This window comes from Larus michahellis, chromosome 16 (genome assembly GCF_964199755.1).
Source record: "Larus michahellis chromosome 16, bLarMic1.1, whole genome shotgun sequence".
Classification (NCBI taxonomy): domain Eukaryota; kingdom Metazoa; phylum Chordata; class Aves; order Charadriiformes; family Laridae; genus Larus; species Larus michahellis.
This window is the reverse complement of record NC_133911.1, coordinates 6,312,431-6,332,899: the sequence shown is the minus strand read 5'-3', so window position 1 is coordinate 6,332,899 and position 20,469 is coordinate 6,312,431. Positions and strand designations below refer to the sequence as shown.

The 20,469-nt window shown below is 50.6% G+C and overlaps 1 protein-coding gene across 5 annotated transcripts in view; it reads right to left on the bottom strand.

Moving 5' to 3' along the window:
* Positions 1–1,274: 1,274 nt before the first annotated feature.
* DISP3 (dispatched RND transporter family member 3) overlaps positions 1,275–20,469 on the bottom strand; it is a 98,391-nt gene continuing 79,196 nt past the window's right edge. For 4 of the 5 annotated variants that reach the window (XM_074609602.1, XM_074609601.1, XM_074609599.1 and 1 more), the window contains 20 exons: positions 17,906–18,842; positions 16,405–16,624; positions 14,682–14,818; positions 14,066–14,200; positions 13,685–13,845; positions 13,188–13,327; positions 12,266–12,411; positions 10,710–10,871; positions 10,129–10,290; positions 9,574–9,696; positions 8,831–8,967; positions 7,982–8,163; positions 7,425–7,555; positions 7,142–7,317; positions 5,991–6,117; positions 4,656–4,801; positions 4,150–4,309; positions 3,669–3,782; positions 2,496–2,662; positions 1,275–1,781 (listed from right to left, as the gene is read on the bottom strand). In XM_074609602.1, coding sequence (XP_074465703.1) covers positions 1,419–1,781; positions 2,496–2,662; positions 3,669–3,782; positions 4,150–4,309; positions 4,656–4,801; positions 5,991–6,117; positions 7,142–7,317; positions 7,425–7,555; positions 7,982–8,163; positions 8,831–8,967; positions 9,574–9,696; positions 10,129–10,290; positions 10,710–10,871; positions 12,266–12,411; positions 13,188–13,327; positions 13,685–13,845; positions 14,066–14,200; positions 14,682–14,818; positions 16,405–16,624; positions 17,906–18,833 — 4,017 coding nt within the window. In that variant the 5' untranslated portion in view covers positions 18,834–18,842 and the 3' untranslated portion in view covers positions 1,275–1,418. The remainder of the gene's footprint in view (positions 1,782–2,495; positions 2,663–3,668; positions 3,783–4,149; positions 4,310–4,655; positions 4,802–5,990; positions 6,118–7,141; positions 7,318–7,424; positions 7,556–7,981; positions 8,164–8,830; positions 8,968–9,573; positions 9,697–10,128; positions 10,291–10,709; positions 10,872–12,265; positions 12,412–13,187; positions 13,328–13,684; positions 13,846–14,065; positions 14,201–14,681; positions 14,819–16,404; positions 16,625–17,905; positions 18,843–20,469) is intronic. The other variant, XM_074609600.1, reaches the window with a different exon arrangement.

The following is a 20,469-nucleotide window of genomic DNA, read 5'->3' as shown; positions in this document are numbered from 1 at the left end:
AGGAAACACAAAGCCACCAGGGACACGGTATCTGCAAACAAATGGAGTCAACCTTCTTTCTGGCCGCCCCTCTCTATTGGCATCCCTGTAAATAACATTTAATGCATCTCCCACTGGGCCAGACCCCTCCCCTTCTGCCGAGGACCAGATGTGTCACATATCAATGCACACACTTAGCTATTTCAATTTTAAAAATATGATAGAATCAGTGATGCTTAAAATGTACTTGTTAATGGCACCAGTTTGTGATTTCATTTTACTTTAATACAAACCATCTGCTCTGAGCAGGCAGCAGCCGGGGGCTGAAGCTCCGCTGTTCTCATGTCTCCACAATGGAGGGTGTCTCCAAGCTGCCACAGAGGATGCACCACTGTTTCTTCGTGCATGCCGCCACGTATGGGCTGTACCTGGCCCCAGCGGTTAGCTAAGAACTGATTGCCATGAGCAAAAGGCTCTGCAGGGACCTCAAGATTGTCTGACTTCTCTCTGCCATGAAGAGCAGAAGCAATGACTGGTGAGGTCACACACTGAGCAGGAGGCGGGACTGGGCATCCATACTGCCTTGGCCTCACTACTGAGACTGCTGAGGGCAACGATTGCATTCCTGATGGCTGTTCACAGACCCAAGAGATCCCAGCAAAAGGTGCTCTGTCCCTTCAGAAAGAAGGGGAAAGCCATGCGTCCTGATGCCCTCCACTAATGACAAAAGCGGGACACTGCAGGTGGTGCCACCCAACATCTCTAGTTTGGATCCCACAATGACACTCACACGAGCTCCCATGCAGTGAGTTCGCTGCTGGTCTAGCTTGGGTACAGGGCACAGCGAAGGGGTCCAGACAACACTATTTCCCAGGCCTGTCCAACAGATCACTCCTGTTTTTGAAGGCTCAGGTAGTGAGACACAGGCTTGGTGCGGGGGTAGGACATCACCTTGAGCCTTCGTTGCAATGCTAACCCTGGCCAAGGGGAGGGGAAGGACAGAGGGAAGGGTTTCAGAAGGGATCAGATGGCCTTCCCAACTTCTCCCCTTTAAGCTTTGCGGTTCCAGAAAACTCTGTTCATTAAAAAAACCAAAAAAACAAAAAAACAAAATCACAAGAAAAACCCACCAAAACCAAAGAGAAGAATAAAAGAAAAGCAGAAAGAAAATTGAGAGAAGGAGACCTCCTCCCCTCCTACTCATGGGCTGAGCTATTCCCTGGGCAGCCCTCACTGTCCATCATCCATCCATCACTATCCAAAATAAATACAAGTTTAGAGCAAAACCCATTAGAAAATAAAGTGCATCTGGAGTTGAAAAACCTCTGGAAAAAGGGGATTTTTTTCCTCTTTTTTTTTCTTACAAAAAATATCCTTTAAAAAAAAAAGAAAAAAGAAAGGGAGCAAGAGGACAGAGCATTTGGCTCTTGGCATAGGGTCTACAGGGCTGTCCCATTAGGGAGAGGGATCTTAAATCCACTCTTCAGCAGGGCGACACAGATGCAGAGCCCCAGCAGGCCAGCAAGAAGCACCCCCACCACAGCCTTGAGGCACGAAGTCCTGCTGCGGATGAAGGTGCCAGGCCCCATGATGCTCAGCAGGGCTGTGCTCACAGTTAGTGTGTACAGGATGGAGACTCCTGTGTTGAGGGCCACAATCTTCCCAAACTTTGCAAAAGGGGCAATGATGCAGAAGAACAGCGGGACGGTGGCAATCACTGTGGTGACGGCGCTCGAGACAATTGCTACACCTACATGACGGACTGCTTCAATCGTCCTCCACTGGCGGCACGCTGTGGGGTCCTGGCAGAAGGGACAGCAGTGTTAAGGGGGAGTGGGGACAAGCACACGGGGCTGCACTAACATTTTAGCCTTTGGGAGAGTGGCTTAGCTCATAGGGTCCCGGTCCAGGACAAAGATGCTGCGTGAGTGCAGATCGGACAGTTCGCGCAGGCTCTCCGCACACCGGGCAAACAGCCATGAGGTTATAAGCCAGTAGAGGCAAAGTCTGCTGGATTTTGTGCACCCTTTCAGCCACATCAGACTGACTGCTGGGCCTGCACAACAGAGGCTCCGCATGCAGACACTATACCTGGGAGAGATCCTCAAGCTTTTGTGGTGTCCGTCTTCCCAAAGAGACAAAAGATGTTAACAAGGCTAGAAAAGACCTTGAGGTCCAGCACAGCACAGCTAAGCAATTTGCAGAGGTTATAGTATGAGTGTGGGGCCTTTCCAGCACAAGACTGTCTTCACTGGGACATGAAAAGGGATTGCTTTGGACACAGCTGTGGCCAGTAAGAAAGGGATAACCATGTGGGTTGAACCCTCAGCTGGGCTTACTGGACTCACGTACACAAGCTCACATGAGTCTCTGAGCAGTCAGCTGGACAAGCAGCAAGCACCCCAGGCATGACGCATCCCCCCTTCCCATCACACCTTAGGTCCTGCATCCCAGCCAAGTGGCACGGGAGGGCATGAGGGGAATGGATGCAAGGCCATAGGAAGACAAGAGCTCACCTCTGCCTGGTGCAGCGGCAGGTTTTCCCCTGCCAGCAGGTAGCCCTCCACCAAGTGCACACAGTAATCGACAGAGGAACCAACGAGGATGGAGAGGGAAATGGCTTCCACAGCTCCCATTTCCCAGCCAGACCAGTACATGATTGTCACCACCAAGCAGACCACCCCTGTGTGAAGAAGGTAATGTTAGACAAATTTAAAGAGCTCTGGGACTACTGCCCAGGCCTACTGATACAAATCAGTCACTGGGGAGTCTGGGATCATAGCCCTGCAGGTCTGCACGCTAGCCAGTCTGAGTCTTGTACACACTGCCTCCTCCCCACAGAGGCAAACGCTTCCCTCACCTTCCTCTGGCCACATGGACCACTCAATAAGGCAACCAGACCTGCTGGGGACGGTGAAGCACCCAATTAAATATTAGTCAAACTGACAGACTGATGCCCATCTAGGCTAATGCTTGCTAAATGAATCCAAGCCCAGGCAAGTATGCCTGTGTGCACACAGGTGCTACAGGAAAGAGGACCCTTTGTTCTGCTTGTTGGAGTTACACAGAGGCTGAGCACATACACAGGTTTTTCTTAAAGGCAAGAATGATGTGTTTGTGAGTCATGAGTGGGAGACTAAATGGTTTTAAAATGATAGATTTGATTTTTAAACTGAGAAGTTTAGCAACACACTTAGTCCACAATATCGTCAAATCACCAGCCAGGGAGAGGGAACTATTTACAAATTTGCTTCAAATACTAACAAAACCGCTAAAATATTCAGCTTTTAAAATCTCCCACTGCTTGGAAACAGCAGCCATGGTGCAGATCCTTGGGAAGTAGTGCAATTGTTATTCAGAGCATGTGGGACTTAATCACATTATTATACATAACAGGCAGGGATGGCATTTGTGTAGCTAAAACCCTTATTTAAACAAATAGAAGGGATTGTGTAGATAAAACACACTGGGAATTAGACACACAAATCTATTTTTCCAGTGAGGTTCCTGTGCATTTGATCAGAGTTTCTCCCGTTCACCTAGGTATATCAGGACTGGCTCCTGGAAAGCCAAAAGGGTTTACACAGAGTAAGGGCAATTCAGTTCAAATCACCAGAGACTCAGCAGAGCCACAACCCACCAATTTCAGACAAAAGGAAAGCCTGACACATTGGAACTGGTGTTTTTACCTAAAATGCTGAGCAGCACTGGCAGCAGGAGGAGGATGTGTGTGGTAAACACCGCCACTGCAGCCACACAAATAACCAGTGAGAGGACGAGGCCGTACAGAGCACTCTGCACTCCTGGAAGAAAAAAGACAGCTAATTTTGACTCCTGGAAGGTGACAGCTGGCATGAGAAAGGCACTGTGTCCCCACTGGCAAGGAGGCAGGGAGGGACTCACACTGGGGAAGATGGGAGGGGGAGGATCAGAGTGGAAAGTGGGTGATCACCTTCTTGCCTCTCACATCAGCAGGGCAGAGGCCCCTCCCTTCTCTATTTCCCTGGCCTCTGCCTAGGATTTGGGGGCAGAAACAGGCTTTAGGGGTTTGCATAGCAATGGTAAGGGATTGAAGACACAACATGTTGCCATCAGATGGGACTGAGTGTGCTGTGAAGACGTATTGGAGAGCATGGGCTCCTCAGGGAGACAAACATGACAGTCACGTGCCTATAATCTCCATGAAGATCTGCTTCCAGTGCTCACAGGTCTGGAAACCGTTCCGGAGAGCAGAGCCCTCTGGGAAGAGCTGGAGTTGCTGCTGCAGGAACGTCTCCCATTTCAGGTAGTCAGCATACGTCTGGAAGGAAGATGTCCCTTTGTAGGTTGTCTGTAAGAAGATGAAGACGTTATTCTTATGTCCTGCTCTTCAGGGCAGGGTATGCATGGCAAGGGAAGAGGGAGAACAAGGCAGCTGAAGTTGCAGCACCAGGCAGGACTGGCAGTGGCAGACGGGCAAATCTGCTACCAGCTCTTCACCTGAGCTCTCACAGTAAGAGCTAATTGTGGCATGGGCAGCCACTTCTAGCAAATTGTGAGTGCAGGCATCTCTCTGCAACAAGGCACAAACACTACCAAGCACTAGAAAGTGGCCAGTGCACAAAGATGAGAGCTAAACCCCCAGAAGTCACAAGAAGAAACTGTCATAAGGATAGATGGTGATACCACGTGCTCACCGATTCAAACGCCATGGAGATCCACTGCACCTTCCCATCCTTCACCCCCACTGCCCCATGAGAGAGCTGTCCGGGCAGCAGGTTTGGCTCTGGGATGTTCTTGCACTCAGGGTGCAACATCTGCAGAAAGGCAGAGATGCTGTAACCTGGTGAGAAAGAAAGAGCACGGGATGGAGGACAGGACAGGGAAAGGAAGCACACTGGAGCAAGGGAAAAAAAAACAAAAAAACAAAAAAACAAAAAACAACCACAAGAGAAAGTTGCAGGCCCCATTTGTCAGCCAGCAGCTGCTTCCACATGCAACTCTGACTTGCCAAAGCCCTTGATGTCTCAGCACCAGAGTCCTCAGCTGCTCCTAGCTTGAGAGGACACCGTGTCACCAGCACTGAACAGGACACTACCACCGCTGTTTGTCCCCAGCTGTCACAAAGCAGTACAAACCGCAAGCGCTGAGGAATTCTGCCTGGCCTGGCAGGGATTTTCTCCAGGCATGAGATTGGCTTTTGGCCTCAAGTCAATATACGCTTCATAGACTCAGCTCCACAACCTTCTGACCTCCGAAGTTGGAAGAGACAGTCACTGGTTTGGTATGTGAAGCCACAGAGCCAGTGAGTAGCCTCATCACAACAAGACCAGGTGTGATTTGATGGTTATTCAGGAGCTACTAAGAAGATATTTACTTATCCAAAAGATTGTAAGTGTATTACAAGCAATACCCATGACTGGAAAGAACAGATGCAATTGTGTTCTTAACTGGATTAAATCCTGAAGAATATGCCCAGTGTCTTTGGAGTTAGAGAGACCATTTCTTTCTCATCTCCCAGAAAGCGTGACCAGGGGCATGTTCTAGAAGGGCAAAGCTGCCTTGGGAAGAGAAGGAGGCAGCAAGAAGGAGCCACCCTTTCTGGTTTGCTGTTGAGAACCCCAGCTCAAGCAAACACTGCTGCAAGCAAAGCTGCAGAACAGGAGTCTGATGTTCTTGTCCCACTCAGTCTGTATTTCTCATCCCAAAAACAGTTGCCACAACACACGGAAGCATGGGGTGAATGGCCCATGGAGGTAGGAGCTGTGACTTAAGCCAGGTGGGAACAGGCAGAGCTGTGCTGTAGCCAGGTCAGGAGAGCTGACTGCTGGGAAACACTGCTCCTCCCTGCACTGCCTGCATTTAGCATTGGCTGGTGCCTTGCTTTCCTTTCCCTGCTTCATCAAGCTGGGATCTGAAAGTTTAAACGCCCTGAGCAGCCACGCTCCTCAGACTGAAGGGTGAGAACCAGTCCCCACCCAGGGACACGGGATCTCCCCAAGGACTCTGTGGCTGGCGTTAATCCTACCTACCAGAGGGCAGGCACTGAGCCCCTCCTGGCTTCACCAGTTCCGTGTTGCTGGCGATGGCTTTGCAGAGGCGGCACAGGTTGCCGATCTCTTTGAAGAGGTCGAAGCTGTCATCATAGATAACGCTGCCCTTTCACAAGGAGACACAACAATAAGAACACCACACGTGAGGCACACACAGCAACTGGCACGAGAAGGCAGAAGCTGAGTCCTCTCCTGGCTACTCAGCCTGGGACTAGCTTATACAGACTGCAGGTTATACAGTGGAAACACCCACTGGACATCTTTGTTTCACCAGACAACTCAGGAAGAAGCTACACCACCCCCGTCCCCAAAAAAAAAACCCACCCAAAAGAGAGTCAGGCAGTACAACAGAAGCACTGATAAATGAATAGTCCCCATACCATGCCCAAAACCATTCGGGTCTGCCTGAGGAGCAGCTCTGAATCCCCAGCAGTGCCCAGCATGCAAACCCAGCTTTCTACCCACTCCGCTGCCTGCATTTCACACTGCCCCCTCCGAAGGAAAGAGGTAAAAGCTGATTTTGCACAGTGTCCCCACATCAGAAGGCAAGAAGAACAGCAGAAAGCTGAAGTGCATCTGCCAAGTGACCAGAGCTAAGCATAATTTTGCTGGGGAAAAGCTGTGAATGCGTCACAGGATCAGATCTGGGAGATAAGCTGTTCCTGGAAAATTCACATTTAGTAACCTTTCCCTGGAGTAATTGATTTGTGTTTTTTCATGTTTATATCTCATAACAAGATAAACAATTACAGAAAAATATGAGTTCCCTGGATCTTGAATTTGTATTGAGATTTTCATACTTAGCTCAAGATGGGTTTGCTTCTAAAATCCTCAGGAAAGCCAGATTTACACTCAAAATTAGAAGGTTAGATATTGCACTCAGAAAGGGATTTTCTGAAAAGTCTGAAGTGATTTCAGTAAGGGCTTCTTGATCTCCATTATTTGTGAGTTTGCTAAAACAGAAATGTACTTTTGGCTCATCCCAATGCTACCATCTCTGCTGTTCCACCTGTCCAGACCACTGGACCATGCTGCCTGGGCTGTGGGGATTAACTAAACACCACTCAGGGAGACCATCCTTCCCTCAGCAGCGCCGAGCACACCTATCCAGTGTGCCAGAATGTGTGTACCATGTCTCCGATGACGTGGTTGTCTGGGCGTCTTGTGCGATTAACACCTCTGATACCAAACACTACAAAGACCATGGCTCCCGTGTCTACCAGTGGCCGCACTGCTGGCTTCCCGCAGCCCGTGTTCATGCAAGGATTAAATCCAGAAGTGGCTGAAAGCTTTGCTTTGGGTGCTGCTGTCAAATACAGAAGAAAGTTTGATTTCATCAGAAGGCAGCAAAAAAAGGTCTAACTCTCTGTCCCAGACAGCCAGACATGGCTGAACAGGTCCTCATCAGCTTACCTTTCTCACTGGGAACATAAAGGATGCCTTTGGTGGGTCCATCTGGGCTAGAGCTGAGAAGACAGCCAGGAGGTGCCACACACACTCGGCCATGGTAAGGGGGCTTGTGCGACTGGGCAAAATACAGTTTCCTGTGCAGCAGAGAAAGCTTGTTATGGGGGACCAGAGGTAGTAAAGATGATTTGTCCAAAGCATTAAGTGGAAACAGACTCTCTCAGGGACAGAAGGAAAGGAAAAGGCAAGCAACTCCAGACCTGGATCCCTAGACATTGCATATTCTGTGCTGCCTGTTCAGCCCAAGAGTTCAGGTGGGTAAGGGCAAGAACATGATCAGCAATGTCTTTTTGCCACCCAAAGAAGTCTCCAGTCACAGTCCTGTACCTGTCAAGCCTTTAGCACATTAATGATGTTATGGGCCTGCAAAATAACTTTGCAAAGATGGGCCACGGATGTCACCAACTAAGGGCAGGACTGGCACTGGACATTAGGCATCCCCTATCAGCCCCTCGGCTGTGCTGGTTTTGCTGTCTGGTCCCGAGTGGGTTTTGGAAGGTTACCGTGTTCGCTGCTGCTCCTTGGCGGCCACGTAGAAACTGAAGTCGAACTTCCAGCCTCTCTTGGTGTCACAGGACAAGGTGGTCATCATCCACTTCCTGGGGCTCGTCTGCTTAAGCAGCCCTACTGTGGACACACAAGCTGTCAGCTTCCTGGTGAAGTTACCGAAAGGCACTCTATACACCTAAGCAATGGATTAATGAAAACAGACACTTAACTCCACAGGGTTGCAGCCTGTTGCACATTAGCATCACACACTCCCCTCCTCCCTGAGCACTGGCACAGCCACACAGAATGAGCACTGCAGGCACAAACCCAGCCAGCCCCCAGCCTGCCCCCTTCCCAGGGTTGGCCAGTGTGGGACGGGGGCCTTCACCACCCCCTTTCTCTGTGGCACAGGCTGCTCTGTCCAGGGTGAGGGCCATCTGGAGAATGAGTCCTCCTGAGGGTGTTTGTGTCCAATATAGCCTGTGCACAAGCAGTGTTGCCTGTGTCTGTGGCTAGACAGAAAGAGGCAGTAGGAATCCAGCTGCCTCAGTACCAGATTCTATCAGAATGAGCTCAGCTGATGATGCCAGGCCTCATCTGATCTCCACAGACACCCACTCTTCTGCTCCCACTGCTGACAGTCACATTGCAAGAGCAACAGATAAGTATTGTGGCACTGCGAGGCATGATCTCTAACAATGCCAGGCACAATGCCCTCTGCATTAGCTACCTTACTGCAATGCCCTGCAGATTTCACCCTGAGATACCTAGGACCCCGTGGAGAAACAGGAGGAGGCTCTTGTGCTCACCTGTTGAGTGCTGCACTCTTGATAGAGGGATCCAACATCCCTGGACTGACTCACCTGGAATGAAGGCACCTCCCCGTCTCCCGGTGACACCATCTGCCAGGGGGCAGGGACACTGGCATTGAGCGAGAATCTGTAGATGGCTGGCCTTCCCTTGCTTCTGGACTTGGAGATATACACAGTCCCCTGGAGATCTGAAGAAAACAACAGAGGGCATGAAGGCTAGTGGTACTTCTCAATGAGCAAATCCTACAGACATGGACAGCAGCGAAGGAGGGTTCTTCTGGTCTGCTGTCTCCTCTGGGGCAGCAGGCACAGCCTCTGCCTTCTAGCAGCACAGCACACCTTTCAAAGATTTTCACAAATATATCCTGAGCTGCAGTAATTCCTGATGGCTTATTGATTCATGTCATCTCAGGACCTGGCCCAATAACTCTTTTATCCTCAAAATCCCCTGCAAAGCAGACTGAATTTACTCTCTTCATGGCCTGCCAACAAGGTTGTGACACAGCAGTGGAATACAAAAGTTCTGAGCTCCGAGCCCTGTACTCAGACCAGAGGGATTTGTCACGAGACTGTACTGCCACCTGGATTATAGTACCATGTCCTAGCGAACAGTAGGCATTCAGGGGAAGTGGGATTGTAATGATGCCCATTACATCCAGCACCAAGCTAGGCTCAGCAGGGCAGAGTCTGAAGAGAATTATTCCCATCAGCTACTCAGACCATATGATTTTTTACTCTAGTGGACCCTTAGGCCCTGGACCCAAATGTGGTCAGAGTCATCGTGCCTCACTTACCTTGCTGCCCTGTATCACTTATGCTCCCTTTGCTTCCCCAAGTTGACCCTGAGCCCCTCTTCTTTTTTTCCAAGGAGGTTCGCATGTTGTTCTGCAAACTGTGGGGCTTTTCCTGAAACAAACCTGTCCCATAAGGTTAGTCAGGGAGGAAAGAGTGAGTGGCATGACAAGAGACCTACCAGCCCTGCACACACCATGGACTCTGCTATTGAACACCAAACCTTAAGCAGGGAACACAGAGCCACAGACCGCCAGCTGGTCACTGGCATGTGACCAGCACTTATGAGTAGTCAGTTTTAATGGACTATAAAGAAATTGCTCCAGCAGAAACACTCAGGCAGTTCCTGGCTAAAGCAGGAAATACTTTTCAAAATACTCCACTCCTAGAGGCAAGTCAACCATCCCACTCCCAATGTGCACCTCCCTTCAATGGGTTCCATCCAATGTCCAATGAGATACCTGAATAATGTAGGCCTCTACCTCACATTTCAGCTCCTCCAGCCCAGGGCTTAGGCCAGGCTGCACCCACTGTGGTCTGGGGACCAGCACTCTCACCTGAGCAGGTAATGCAGGAGATGCCTTCAGCACTCAGGTTGTATTTCAGGTCTAGCAGCACCTGGATGTTAGTGTCTGGCCGGAACAAGACTGGAGCACGGCTAGCTGGATGGAGGCGGCTAGCAAAGAATATGGACATAAGCAAAACAAGGAGAAAGAGCCCTGCAAGAAAAAGCCCAAGGTAAGTGTGTGGGAGGCTATGTGTATCTTGCACTTAGGACATACTCAGACAGCAGGGGTGTGGCAGAAAGATGGTATTTTCAGAAGGAAAAAGGGAACAGCCTCTAAAGCACACTGGCAGCTGGGCTTTTTTGTAATGAGCCCCATGCCTGGATACCCACATCAGGACCTGCCATTTCAAATCCAAGTGAAAGGAGAGGGATGGGAAAAGTCTCAGAGTTCCTCATGCAGTTCCCTTAGGGACTGACTGCTCTGGGGACACTCTTTCACCGACTAAGAAGTCATCTTTTGTGCCCCTTTTCTCAATCTCTTGTCACTAATAATCAAGGCTTGGAGACTGATTGAGATGCTGTCAAGCTCTCTAATACCCATGCAGATGGAATACCCCCCTCCTTCCTTACCCACAATCACCCATCTGCTCTTCACTGCAGACCACAGCACCCAGTGTTCCAGCAGCTCCTGCAGATGAGTTATCAAGTGACCCCGGTTGAACTTCTCTGCAGGGAGCTGTAGATTTTCTGGCATCACAGATACCAAGGGGACATCCCCCATTTCCAGGGAGACTAGAAAGAGAGAGAGATCAAAGGCAGTCTCAGTGCTCAGTGTCATGAGTGTCTCTCGTAGCTTTCTGCTCTCCCTTACAAAGTCTTCTGCAAACCTGTATAACTCAAGCTAAAGAGATGGAGTAAGACCCAGGCAGAGGCAGTGACTTCCCAGGATGTCATAGGAAGCATTTTTGTCAAGCCACTGCCATGTGACAGCTACACTTCTAAATCCATATCTCACTCCAAAGCCTACGCTTCAGGCTATTCTTCCTCTGCCAGATCCCACTAACAGTGTCCACATGGTCACAGGGACACTGCATGCTTCTTGGGCCAAGCAAAATTTGTCCCTCTCCTCCACTATGTCTTGCAGCTAATTACACACAGCTGACCTCTTCCTGACTGCAGCCTGGCTCCCGTGGGCACTTGCTGTAGTGGGGTCAACGTGTGCCTGGCATGCTGTACAAGTGACCCACAAACCATGCTTGGTCACCAACTGGAACAAGCTGCTTTGCTTCTTCACAAGTTACCGGATGCCCAAGTGCCCCTGGAGAAAAGCATCCTGCTGTTTACTTTGCCCAAGGGAAGGAGTTATTTCCATACATTACCATTGCATGTGGCTCTGGCATATTAAGGAGACAGCTCTCGCAGCACAGTGCCAAAGCCTAGTTGTCTGCCCATCAAAGGCAGCTCAGAGCCTACTCTGCCGGGGGGGGATCTGCCCACTGCTGTGGAGTTGATGGCTTTCAGCCACTGATCCATTTGCCTCCAGTTCCAGTTTGCTGCTGGGCCTGAAGGCTGCTCACTGCCCAGACCACTGCCATTGTGGGTTTTCAAAGGAAGAGATCCCAGCAAGTTTTAAAAGCCAAGTACAACAGAGCATGACCACGTAAGCACCCTTATCTTCAATCAGGGCTAGGATTATCTCCTGCTAACAAGAGATAGGGAATTTCTGGGCTCTCTTTCTAGATTGCTTGTGTGGTCTCAGGCAAGTCATTGCCCTCTTCTTGCCATGACAGAGGAGATGCTCTGAGGACGTGATGCTGAAGAATAACAAAGTGTCCTCTCACCTGCTTCCCAAATGTAGGGTTCTGAATGTCAGGGAAGAGAGCAAAACTCTTTCTTTACTCACTGGTGCTATGGGCTAAAAGTTTTGTGGCTACATCCATGTCACAATTACTGAATCCAGACAGAAAGTACAACCCATATTAGACCCAAGAGGATTAGCAAATAAAGCTTTTATCGACACCCACTGAAGATCTCAAAGCAATTTACAACCATTAGTGAGTTAAGACTCCTACAGCCTCCTGTGACAGCACTATTCTCCAGCTTAAAAGTAGGGAAGCTGAGCCATGGACAGGAAGAACTGCAGGATGAACAGGTCCCCCTGAAGGCACTACACAGCAGGCACATACCAGGCTCCTCCTCCACACTGAGCAGTGGGATGTCATCATCCAGATAGGGAAGCGTCTCTCTGCCTGCTCTGGAGGTGGCCTCCGAGGCAATGAAGAGATCTTCAGCCAGGTGCAAGGCACTCTTTTTGGTACACTTCTGACTACAGCTGGATTGGAGCAGCAAAGGAGACAAAGGCATGAGTTTTAAGCCACATACTCTGCAAAGTGTTACCAGTGGGCTCCTTCAGTGACAAGGAGAGCTGCAACAGCCTGTTCCAATTACTTGGAAAGACAACAGGCAGTGCCATGAGCAATTTCCATTGCTAAGTGCTGAGAGGTCAGGGGCTGAGCTGCTACAGCAAAGCAGTAGCAGGCTGGGCTGGATACACAGAGCAGGGCTGAGCCATGAACACTGGGCGCTGAGTGACGGGAGTTTCAGCAGTTCATCTCCCTGCTAATGAATTAAATCAGGCCAGGTCATCTGCGCTGCTAAAGAGCAGGGGAAGAGGAAATGTGCTGACTTTCAAATACAAATCTGCATGCACCGTTTGTGCCCACAGGCAGGAGCAATGTTGATTTGTCTGCCTTGCAGGGCCTGTGTCTCCACAGCTTGAGGATTTAGCTGTGCAGTGAGTGCTCTGAGGACACAAGCGGCTTCAATATTCCATGTGATTCAATGAAGAGGTATGATTAGCATTGCAGAGTCTGGCTACTGCATGAACACCAGGGGGAATAAGACTGGGACCCGGCCCTTTCATTTTGCTCCAGCCTGAAATGGCAGAAGTTAAATTTCCCTTCTGTTAGACATTAACAGCGAATAGTGAAGCCAAGCTGCCTAAGGGGGATGAGGATAACTGAGAGGATAGGGTAGGGATATGCATGCTGCCTTAGCCACGAGTTCCACAACAACTCCCCACCCGCACAAGGAGACTCCAGGGCTCACCTGGTTTGGCAGGAGCTCTCTAGTGGGGACACATAAAGGGTCCATATTCCAAGAGCAGCTGGCATAGTGAAAAGCACAGCTACCCAGCAGCAGGACACAATCAGCGACATAAAGAGTCCAAAGTCATGCACGGCTGGGATCTACATGAAGAGAGAGAACACGGAGTTGGGATCAACTGGGGCAGGAGACCTGGAGAGACAGCAGGCCAGAGAAGATACGTGGAGGAACCTGAGAACAGCACATGCTGACCTCAGTCATGGTAGCAAACCTGATAGGTACAGAGCTGAGCTGATCAGTGGCACTGGAAATATTGCCTTAGATGCTGATACAGGGAGAGTGTCCACTGCTTTAGAGCAAGCAAGGGACAGCCCTCTAGGGCAAGCAAGTCCAGCATGCTGCTGTGCTGGAGGAGAGGGCAGAAAGATGGTGCTAGCAGCTTCCCACTCTAGGGCCTCCGGCAGAAACAGAAAGCCCCAAATCCCAAAGCTACTGTGTACCTGAGAGAAGATGTTGGCAGCATATGCTGCAGCCGTGGTCAGGGAAGTGAAGAAGGTGGCCTTCCCTGCTGTCTGGATAGTGTGGATCATGCGCAGGCGCAGGTCCTTGAGGTGGGTGGCTTGGCGGTAGGTGTTGACGAAAACAAAGACATCATCAACCCCTGGGAAAAAAGAGGAGAGATTTTGATACTTTGCTCACAGTAGGGACACATGCTAAAAATCTAATTTCCCGCTCAACATCTGCAAATATTTCACTTACAAGTAACGGAGGGAAAGGGCTTGAAAATTTGATCTGCATTTGCCACCATGACCTTTCTCTCTCCTGCAGGCAGGAGATATGGCAAGGCAGCACAGGTAGGTTTTGAGTAAGGACGTGCTTACCAATCCCCACAATGACAAAGGCAGCCACACCGTTGAGTATACCCAGGTACTGGATTCCAAATACGACGTGGTACAGGAACAGAGCCACCAGGCAGCTTAGCCCGATACTGGCAATGCCAAAGAATGACAGGAACACTATAGGAGGAAAGGAACATGGAAAAAATAGTACTTCTGGTCATCCCTTGTAAGAACATACACCTCAGACCTGCCCTGTGAGGATACTGGTTCCCAGGAGTGTGTTGGTGACGAATAGCTCAGGGCTGCAAGAGCACCACTTGCAGGCTCCTTCCCAGAATAGCTCAGGGCTGCAAGAGCACCACTTGCAGGCTCCTTCCCATGTGGCCCGTCCATGAAATTACATCAGCTTTACACCAGCCTTATTAAAATGGGAATTTGCATCTTATTCCTGTTCTCCCGTGAGCCTTCCCCGCATCCTGCCCACAAATCTCTGCTCTGGAGAATCAGACTTGCATGACCTTCTGCATGCTGCTATGCCACAGAGTCAGGCTGGTGTCAGGGCATCAGAGCCTCTCCTGGGGCTTGCACAGACCCAGGAGTCACTGCATATTTGGCTTTGTGTGAGAGCAGGGCAGCCGTGACTGTGACTGCAGCCTACCTGAGCAGGAGGTAAGGATGTAGACCAAGACAGCTATGCAGCTACTGCTGATGAAGGCCAGCCACATGTCATTGTTGAAGGTCCTCCTCACTTCATAGTCAAACAAATCCGTCCCTCCGTACAGCACCTGGACTTTGCTAGGGTGGGAAGATATGGAGGAAGAGGAGTAGGCAGAGCTGAGTGTAAAAGGAGCAGAGCCAGGGCATGTAAAAAAGCACAGTGTCTCCCCCAGAGCCAAAGGAGGTCACTGCTCTAATAAACTTGGCAGTTCTCTGAGGAAACAGCTCAGAGAGGTGAGAACAGGTTGAACAAGGTTGCTGCTGGAGGCAAAGTTCACACAAGAAGGAGGGAAAAATAAAAAAGCAGGTCTAATATTTTAAAAATTCCTCCAGTAGATGGTAGGTCTTTGGCACTAATAGACTTCCTGCTGTCAGCAAACAGCTCCTGAAGCCTCCAAAGCCAATTCCATCTGGAATCCTAATCATTGCTTATTATATTAAGCACAAAGGTAATAACCAGCGGATGCAGGCAGAGTGAGAGCTTATCATGAACCATATGATTTACCAGCTTCTGGAAGCAGGCTCTGAGTGGAAATAATCCAAGATAATTTAACCAGGAGTACAATAACACTGCACCATAGGAGACTATCAGGAATCCAAACTACAGAACCAAGCCTTGGCCCCAGTTCCCTTTCAGCTTCCCATAACCGCAACCCACGCTGCCAGCCCATTGCTGAGAATGCTCTGTGGCTGCCTGCTTTCAGCGCTGACAAGGGCTGGCTGCATTTCACACTACCTTTGAAGAGCGGTATCCCTTCATTCTGGGAGCTACTGAGATTCAGAGCAGTAGAGAGCTGAAGACTGAGAAGTTACACTGCCATTGGGACTCACTGCCTTCCCTCAGCTGTCTGGATACTGGACTACTTTTCTAGCCCTTTTTGCTGTTTTACCATCTCCCTCTTACAAGCACCGAGTCATACAGACCTGAGGGTGAAACAAGCCTGAATTTCCTGAAACTTATTCATCTCTCCGTACAAGGAGCAAATGGTTCTGGAAGGAATTACACTGTCATGAACAAAAGTAGAATTGGATCCACAGGTTGATGCCTAGAATAAGGACCACGTCACTCCTTGCATCAGACCTACTGGAGCCAAATTCAGACCAGGAAGGCAGAGAAGCAGCTCTGTTGGAGCCAGTGAAATTGGACTTGCGAGATGGAAGCAAGCAGATCCAATGCCAGGCATAGTCTGAGTGGAACGGCAGCACTGGATTCAAGCTTTGGCTCCCTTCCATTGTCTCTATTGATGTCTCTAGCATGTTGCTGCTGTAGGAAGTGGCATTAAAGGGAAGCATATGAGTGGTTTTCTGCCATATGCTTCCCACCCTCATTCACAACACTGTGCCCCAGCCCAGCTTCAAAGGAGATGCTTTTTCTCCTTCCCCTGGAGCACTATACTGCAGGCACTGTTGGAGACTGACCAGCAGTCTGAGCTGGCATGCCAAGCCTTCTGTGCCCAGTGCCTCCCAGGTGAGGCTGAATGCTGCTGGGTTATTGGAGGTACGTCTGCCCTGAGTAAACCTTAAGACAGAGCTTTTACACCCTGAAGGGCCTATTCCACCCGCTCCTTTAGTGCGACAGCAAGCACCATGCTCTGCAACCTCTGCCTTTCCCGTCTCTCACCTGCTCCCAGCAAGGCACCTGCCCTGTCTGCACACACCCTCACCTTGTGGACTGCTTGGCCAGCATGGCCACATAGGTGATGACAAAGTTCTGGAACTTGCGGCGCTGCTCCTCCCAGCGGTCCTCCACTGAGTAGTAGTTCGGCAGTGGTGCCCCAAAGAGGATTTCACTTCGCAGCAGGGAGCTCTTCATGTTCTCAGCAGACAAGCCCTCATCCACATACCAGTAGAATTCAGGGTGGGTCATGGCCAGCTCCAGGGACCCTGTGGGAGAAAGCAGCGCCACTTTTGTTAGGTCAGACTTGGCAAGGCACAGGGTCTAGTCTGACAAAGGGAAACTTGGAGTGATCCTGCCTTTCAGAGTGATGCTGACTGCTGCTGCCTTATAGAGAGCAAGGAGGGCTGGGGAACGCTAGATTACAAAGACTCACCTTCCGCTTCTGCTTTGTGACTCTGCTTGTAATGTTGCCTACATGGAGTTCACTGTTAGGAACACATTTTCCACCCAACTGTCATCTCAACCACAGCTCCCCCAAGCAGGAAAGCACACAGCCTCCCCATCAATACTCCCACTGTTGGATGCACTTAGTTCTCCTACACTGGGCCAATATCTACTCTATCACACTGGGAAGCACAAGAGCTAAACAACACCTATGGAAGATGAGGGGTCCTGTCTCTGCTGTGACCTGGTACCTCTGCCATCTGATGGTGTCAAGGATGCAGAAATGGTGGCACTCAGCTAGTAAGAGTAAGAAACACTGCCTGTCTACCCCCAAAATCCAAGCTCTCTTGAGTTCATATCAAAAAAAACCCCAAAAATAGGCTCTTTCCTGTTTTGGTAGCAAAGCTGTTACTCATAGCGGAGCAGATGGAGTTAATTCTTTGCCTGCTCCCTGTATGGCTCCTGGACAGCTATCATCTCCAGCCTTCGCTTGGGAGACAGATGGAGGCTTCATCCCACAGCCACATCACACCTACAGACTCCTCATGATTCACCTCTTTTTCACCATCCAAAGCCTTTGCTCTACCAGAGAGGGGCACAGTACAGGGTACGAAGCTGGGAAGAGGAGGCAGGGTCTTCCTCCTCCTCTCCTTACAGAAGCCTTTCCAGCTGGTGACTCACAAGCTGCCTTTCAAGCTCAAGAGCAGCCCCCAGACTTCTTTCATCTGCTCCACAGAGAAGGGAAGCTCATTCCTACTGTCTGTCCAAGACCTGACATTCTTTTAGTTAACCACAGTCCTTCACAGGGGAAAAAGGTCAGTAGGAGGCATCTGTACAATGAAGGACTCCCCCTCATTTGTCCCTCTCACTCGCCTGTTGGAGCCTGTGTGACCTATGACTGGGATTGCAGGGGCTTTGCTGAAAGGGTAGAAAGGTGGCCCTAGAGCAGAAAAAAAGGATTGCTCAAGGCACAACATGGCAGCATCTTCCTCTTTGCACAAGGCAGCCACCCCTCGTAGCTGTACACCAGTAAGTGACTGCTTGAACCTGCAGGAGATGCGTGCCTTAAATGGGTCAGCCTTTGCCCACAGCCCTCAGCTCACCTTGGATGTCAGCAAGGTCTTGTCCCATGCCATCATAGTAAATCTTCCCTCCTCTCTCAGTGGGGAAGAAGTAAGTCATGAGGGAGCTGGGAGGGGAGCAGTAGGAATAGGAGCCCAGGGGCAGGTCCTTCAAGACCTCGTGGGGCTTCCAGCAGAACTCCCGAAAGCGAGGGTGGTCCATGATCTTGCGCTCAACCTCATGGATGGTAACCAGGCGCTCGGTGGTGAAGATGTTGTTCTCAGAGTCCCCCCGAGCCAGAAAAATTAGCTCAATGCGCCAGTGGGCATGTGTCTGTGTGTTGGCACTGATGTAAGTGCTGGAGTAGTCCCAGCGTGGGGTACCTCTCCCAGTTCGGGAAGTCCGGTTTCCTGGGTTCAGGTGGGCATGGGGCTTGGGGGAGCTCGTCCTGCCCTCTGGAGTGCTGCGCTTGACCCGCGCACTGACCCCCAGGTGGGAAGCATTGAGGTGAAGTTGCTGGAGCTGCTCAAAGATGAGCCTCTGCAGGGTTTCAGAGGTGAAGTCAGCCAGGTCCCGGCGGTTCCTTCCCCATGACCCAAACTGGGACTTGAGGGCCAAGGCAAGTGCATCGAAGCGCTGAGAGGACTCATGGTTGCGGATCTCGAAAGCATTATAGGAGATGTCAATATCCAGGGCTGGGTAGTGGAGGAACATGACAACAGCAAGCACAGCAGGGATGGCACAGCCCAGGAAAAGGATGAAGCCAGCACAGCATGGGTTGGTAAATACCCAGCCAACAATATTCCAGAAGCCAGACACTGGCAGCATGACACGCAGGGGCCTCACTCTGCATGGACTTTTTCCACACAACAGAGCACCCTCCCGCCTCTTTCGGGAGCTGAAGGCTACCTCTTCATCTTCCTCATCTAGCCAGGCATCCTGTAACAAGGGGTCATCCTCTGTGTCCATGTCCAGCGCCTGCACAAAGAGGTAGGGAAAAGCAGTTAGCAAGGCCCAGCCATGAATCCCTAGCAGTTGCCAAAGGATCTCAGCAGCAGAGCCAGGAAGAGAGGCACACTCCCGCTCTCAGCCCTGCACCCTCAGCAGCAAAGCATGACCCTTTCAAACCCCACAGACTTGATACAGCCACTGAAAGAACAGGTTTGCCATGGGGTATCTTACACCCTACCCGGCAGAGGAACCATAGAGCGGGGAAGTTCAAACTACAGTCCCAGAGCTCAGCACTCTGGCAGAAGAGGGCTCTGCATGGCTCCAGGAACAGCAGGCACAGAGATGGCAGAGGACTCACAGTATGCTGCTCAGACTGCAGCACCAGGAACATTTAATTAGCTAACCTGGTTCTCATACCTGGGAACAGTTCATGCTACCAGATGAAAAATGCAAGGGAACCTGTCTTCCTCTCCTTCAAACTGACAATAGATTTCCCCCCATCTATTTATAGCCGTATTCATCTTTCCCCCAAAGCGTGCATGTGTGCGCACACACAGAACTAGAAGCACATGCACCCGTACTTGCAGACACACACGTATGCATACACTTGCACATACCAATGTCCCCCAGAGAGCTCACGGTGACCCTGCTCTAGTCCCTGAAGGGCTATCCACTGTCAGCGTGGGAAAGGAAAGAGCCAAACAACCCTGCTTTCCTTCCACCCCTGTGGGATATTTTTTATGGAGTGGGTTTTCCCAGAAAACCAGGAAGCAAAAGCAGTTCCTGCCCCCATGGAATACGGAGGAAACTCTCCCTGATCAGCCCATACTTGGGCAGGAAGTAAGGGAGAGTCCCTGGGAGGTGCTCTCCTCTGCAGGGGGCTGCCAGCACACACAGGGTCTCAGACTTTCCCATGTGCCCCTCCTAGGTGTTGCATGATGGCCTCCCAAGCCAGGAAGCCACAGGTGGTGGTCCCCAAGAGCAAAGCCCAGACCCTGTAAGTGTCACTCCCTTCCCCTGCTCCCAGCAAAGCCTGCAGCCCCCCCTCACTGAACGAATGAACAGATTCAGTCCCTTGCTTGACCCTGATAGTTGCCAGCAATTTACACACAGGCCAGAAGCAATTTACGAGCTTTGCTCCCAACCAGTGTTTCTATTTTAACAGGACTTCTATCAGCAGAAGATGAATTGCCAGCACCCCTTAACTCTGGGAGCTGCCTGAACTTGGGCCGAGAGGAAAAGCAACGGGGCAGAAATGCTCCCTGGCAAAATAGGGATGTGCAAAGGGGCAAGAGCCACAGCAATCTCCCTGGCTCTGGTCAGCCTGGGCGATGTCTGCGGATGTCTCCCATGGGATTCACTCTGGTCTGGATAGCATCTGTGCTGTCAGGCTGGGCAGGGTGCTCCCAGCACTGCAGAGCCTGTGGAGAACTGGGAACCTCTGAGCTCCAGCCTCCCTGCTCCTGCCCACACCTATGAAAGAACAAATGTTGATCAGCGGCTTTAATCTGCAACTGATACTGTCAGAAAACATCCCACCCTTCCTGTCAGTGCGAGAGCAGGGACTCTCCCAACCCCTCACTGTGGTTAGGATCACACAGCTGGGTCACCACCTCGGCCAGGCTGCAGAGAGGGCATGTGTAAGCCAGTGCTG